General features: G+C 41.6%; 1 protein-coding gene across 1 annotated transcript; it reads left to right on the top strand.

Moving 5' to 3' along the window:
* Nucleotides 1-309: 309 nt before the first annotated feature.
* LOC121837998 (cuticle protein 16.8-like) lies at nt 310-2,828 on the top strand. The gene is made up of 3 exons (XM_042293946.1): nt 310-342; nt 454-507; nt 2,268-2,828. The coding sequence occupies exons 1-3, from the start codon at nt 331-333 to the stop codon at nt 2,775-2,777; spliced, it is 576 nt and encodes a 191-aa protein (XP_042149880.1). The 5' UTR covers nt 310-330; the 3' UTR covers nt 2,778-2,828.
* The last annotated feature ends 2,132 nt before the right edge of the window (nt 2,829-4,960 follow it).

A 4,960-nucleotide genomic window follows, 5' to 3' on the forward strand; every position in this document is an offset into this window, starting at 1 on the left:
AACCGCTTAGTACAAGCATTTAACCTAGCATTTACTGTTACATTATATACGAATCAAACTCTTGGTGAAAAATATTACATCTTCATATACGTGACCGCAAAGCAGATCAAACTTCTTAAAAGATACGCCCTTCCCTCAGGAATTTCCTTCCAGGACACTCCGGTTTCATAGCGGCGGAGAGTGATGATCCATAAGTGTTCCCCCTAAGATTAGTCGTCGAGATTGACGAAGGCTGGGCGTTACTGGTATGCACAGTGCCAGTATATAAGGCGTCGTCAGTGAGAGATGCAGTATCACTTCCACTTCAGTGAAAGAGAAGCATCATTCACCATGTTCTCGAAGGTAGCATGATGAATACTTATTTATGGCTTCTGCTGAATTTCGCTTATTTTCAGGGATTACACTTTCCCACCCGTCTGTGTGAATTCGCCTAAAGATGACATTTGTTTGCAGGTTCTCGTGTGCTGCCTTTTCGCCTACGTGGCTTGCGGCGTTGTTGTCGAAAATGTAAGTTAAAAAGCCTTCCACACAAGCTGGACGCTGTTATTATCGCTATTACTTTCTCAACCACAAATTCGTGGAGTTACCATTCTTAAAGTTCAGCTCATCATTTGTTTTGGTTGACAAAATATGCAAAGAAATCGGTACTACCTAGTAGATCCTGTTGCAAGAAGACACGTGCACAGCTCAAGAGATAAGTATAGGCTTAATTAAAGTGTGACTTTTAGAAGTTATTGAATTTGTCAATGGCAACCTCTAAAATACATATTTTAGTTCAGATGAAAACATGACTTGTCTTTGTAGGGTAGCAAACCGTGCTTCTTCAAATGCTCACAATTCTCAGCTTATGCACGATGTAATAGACCACGTGCTAGATCCCTATGCGCCCCGGGCAGTACTCGAGGAATCATAAGAACGGTGTTCTTTCAGCTCCCTAGTGATCGCGAATCTCGACCAACCTCATGGTTTCACACTGTTTGAGTGTAGTCCGGCGTCATTCTGAATAAGCGTCGTGTAAGGATCAAAGAGCAGTCATATCATTTTTGGAATTTCTTCTCAATATCAGCGTTTCTAAAAGTGTTCATGAAATTAAAGTTTCAACCTCGATGAGGCTGCAAAAATCTCTTACCATTTTATGGTTCTCGTGATTGTTGTTTAGCATGAATTGCTTAAAAAACCGAAAATTTGCTACAACCAAAAACAGGATTTAGCTCAAAGTCAGCGGGCTGTTTATAGCATTTTTAGCGGTTCAAGTTAATGTCAACATGTTTGAAGCAGCACGAGAATGATAAAATTGTAAGAGATATTGGCAACACAGCCAGCTTGAAGGGTGGATGGCATTCACAATACTAAAGACGTTGACATTGACGAGACATTTGAAAAGTAATATGACAGGTCTCTGGACTTTATAGGACGCTTATTCAAGGTGACTCTGTATCGCACTCAAAAGTATGTCAGCATCCAATGGGTAGAAATAAGTGATTACTAGGGAATTTAAGGAACGCCATTTTCATGATTCCACGAGCGCTTTGAGGTGCGTGGGGGGCTTAGCAAACTGCCTATTACATTATGGACGATGACTACTGTATGTAACCTTACTGGCTGTTGTATCCGTACATACGCGAGAAACATTTCCTGCATTGTCAGCTTACACGGAGAACAACGAGAAAGCAAAAACGGATATTAGCACGCTACGGAACACTCTCCATTATTCTGAACTCGGTTACTGTTGATGAAGTTTTGAGACACTCTTCAGTCATCTAAAAGGGACAGTGAAACGCAAGTTGGCAACAGGAGTCCAGAAAATTATCCCACCAGGTGCCGCTATATCGTCTTATTGCACTAGATCATCGGTGTGACGTACCATTCTTCTAAGGAAGCTCCTGGCAGCAGTAGATTTATTTTTATTCGGTTACGATACCACTGTGTTAATCATTTTCGAAGTCTCATTCAAAAAACTATTTGTGCCAAGACACAATCTTCTCTTCGTTTGTTGTGTTACTGAGATGCTGCCTCCTGGTCCGAAAAAAACGAGAAATTCAGTAGGAACACGAATGGTAGCCCGATATGTGCAATTTGTTTGCAAAGAAACCAAAACAAATATCCAATACCACGTTTCATGATTGTCAAATATATACTATATCCTGAAAATAATGATTTAGGCCCAGAAATCTTTCTATAATAACTTTAAGTATCCAACTTTAACTTGGTCTTGCCTACCGTGGTCAAGACAAATTATTTCAATTTCCATATTTCTCTCTACCAAGGTGCACGTGCCCCAGCCGTACAGCTTCGGCTACGACAACGTCGACGAGTTCGGCACCCGTCTGACCCGTCAGGAGACTGGTGACGAGTTCAACAACAAGGTCGGCTCCTACGGCTATGTGGACGCTCACGGCGTTGCCCGTACTGTCAACTACGTTGCCGACGCCCTTGGTTTCCGCGCTACCGTTCAGACTAACGAGCCAGGCACCAAGACCTCCGCCCCAGCTGATGCCCCGACGTACTCTTCCTCTGTCGAGGTTGCCGCTCCAGTTGTCGTGAAGGCTGTCCACCCAGCCCCAGTTGTCGTCAAGACTGTCCACCCAGCCCCAGTTGTCGTCAAGGCTGTCCACCCAGCCCCAGTTGTCGTCAAGGCTGTCCACCCAGCGCCAGTTGTCGTCAAAGCTGTCCACCCAGCCCCAGTCGCCTACACCCACAGGGTTGCTCCTCTTGCTTACAGCACCGTTGCTCACGCTAATCTTGGCTACACCCTTGGCCACACCACGGTCGTCTAAATAGCACCTAAGAAGCAAATATAAAAATAAAACTATATCCTGAATTATTAACGTGATGTGTTTTGCCTTGATTTAGACGTGTTTCGGTGGGAACATTCATTGAATAATTTTAATCGAAGGAATACCTGCTATGTAGATATACACTGCGCTTCAAACTGTCCCTTGAGTCATACATTGCACTGCACCGTTAGCGCGTAGAAGTAATCTCCAGAGTTGTTTTTGTTTTCCCTTAAAGCTAAAGGCAGTAATATGAACACCAGTTTGCATAAAATGATTCAATTCGGCCACTAAACGTAACGGTAAAATGTGGGACCTCTCTATGCCCCTGAGGAAAGAACTGCGAAATAGTGCTGAGGCCGTGTTCACGCTACAGCGTGGCGCAGGCTATGCAGACATCGCATTCGTAGAATATATAAGAACAAGGTAAGATTACGTGCTTTGATTTTGTGTCTTTGTATATAAAAATTTCGGCGTATTATCACCTCATTTTGTGCATGGAAATTTCGGTGGATTATTTATCTAACGGTTCGTTTAGAAATACAGAAAATCTTAGAACCGCTAGCATCGCTTCATCTTTCTCTTTGTTTCAACGGAATGCATGTTTCGAACCAACTGCATTTTGTGATACCTGGGATTTAATATTTCGGCAGGTCAAATAACATTTCTAAATTTGAAATAGCCACTGAGGAAACAACAAATGTAGCCCATTCAACACACCATTGAACATTGTCCTTACTTTACAGCGGTGTAATGTTGATTGGAGGCAAAAGCGGACAATGTTAAAAGGAAGTTTCCGCGATCTGTTTAGTGTTAATGAGCGAGTGTTAACACTCGCTCAATAACGCTATACAAATTGCGTGGAAATTAATGCTGCACATCTATACAATTAATTGAATGGAGCTGCAGCATTAATTTGACAACAAATTTGTTGTAATCATTTAGTAACAAGTTTTAACTCCCAAAGTGCGAACCTGTGCCTTCCGCTAGCGTATACGTTCTGGTGTTCCTTATAAACACTTTTGGTATGAAAAAAAAAAAAAAAATGGTGAGCTCCGAAATTAACAAAATGCTATGACTTCGCGAAAAAAAAATTTTTTAGTCTAATAGTTTTGTTACAACTTGTAACGCTACATGTATTTATATCTAGAGTCTATTTTGAACCAAAGCTATAATCGTGAAAACAATGATAGAGTACCCCTTTAAGCAAAAGGCTGAGGCGAAACCTACGAAGTACAATTTTTGTTAAATGCGATTGCCGCAATGTATTCGTCGCTAGCGCGTGGTTCAATGAAATCGTCCTCAATAAAACGATCATCAAGACAAAGAAGCACTTCTTCCAGCCATGCAAAATTTAGCATAAAATAGTGGACTGACGGATTAGTTTACCGTATCAGCCTAATGTTGCAAACTTAACATATCTACGAAAGTATGCGTTCTTTAAGGCTCTGTTTCCAGTCGATTTTACAAATGCGAGCGGGTGTACTTCCTCGCATAGTATACAGTAGACGTTCGGAAAAGGAAAATGTCGAAAACTGTAAAATGAGCCTAGGCAGGAGGCTTAACTTTTCAGAAATGCCACTGCCTTCCTTTTAAGCCCAGACGGTTACCACCTGGCTTCAAGGAAGTGGACATCGTGGAATAGTGGAAGTCGTGCAATGGAATTTATGACCACTGTTGACGAGAACTTGTCATGCAGACAGGAACCTCTTTTTTCTTTTTTTTCATTTGTTTTATTATTACCATCTTTACACTCAAAGCTCTTTAGCTCACTTGCACTCGAAACCATTCTGTGATCATGAGCAGTCCTACAAAAATAATGTGTTCAGAATTGAGAACTGATAGAATTGTCGATTCGCAACTTCACTAACGTAAGCATCAACATCATTATAAACACGCCTTGCCTCTGGTACTTCTAGCGAGAGATGTTTTTATCATTAGGCAACTCTATAAAAACATAACATTGAAGACTAGAATTGCACGCTCCATAACGGCACAGTACAATGTAGTTTAACAACACTTGTTGTTGGGCTAGCTCGTACACGAAACTGAAAGAAACCTAGCTTCCTGTCATCTTTATCTTTCGCTCCTCAAATAAGTGCACGCACTCAAAAACTTACTTTAACTCATGAACAAAAACAGTCCACATTTGCTCTTCAGGTGCATTAGCCATAGCGGAGTCAATT

This window comes from Ixodes scapularis, unplaced genomic scaffold (assembly GCF_016920785.2).
Source record: "Ixodes scapularis isolate PalLabHiFi unplaced genomic scaffold, ASM1692078v2 PGA_scaffold5__190_contigs__length_132052651, whole genome shotgun sequence".
In the NCBI taxonomy this organism is placed as follows: domain Eukaryota; kingdom Metazoa; phylum Arthropoda; class Arachnida; order Ixodida; family Ixodidae; genus Ixodes; species Ixodes scapularis.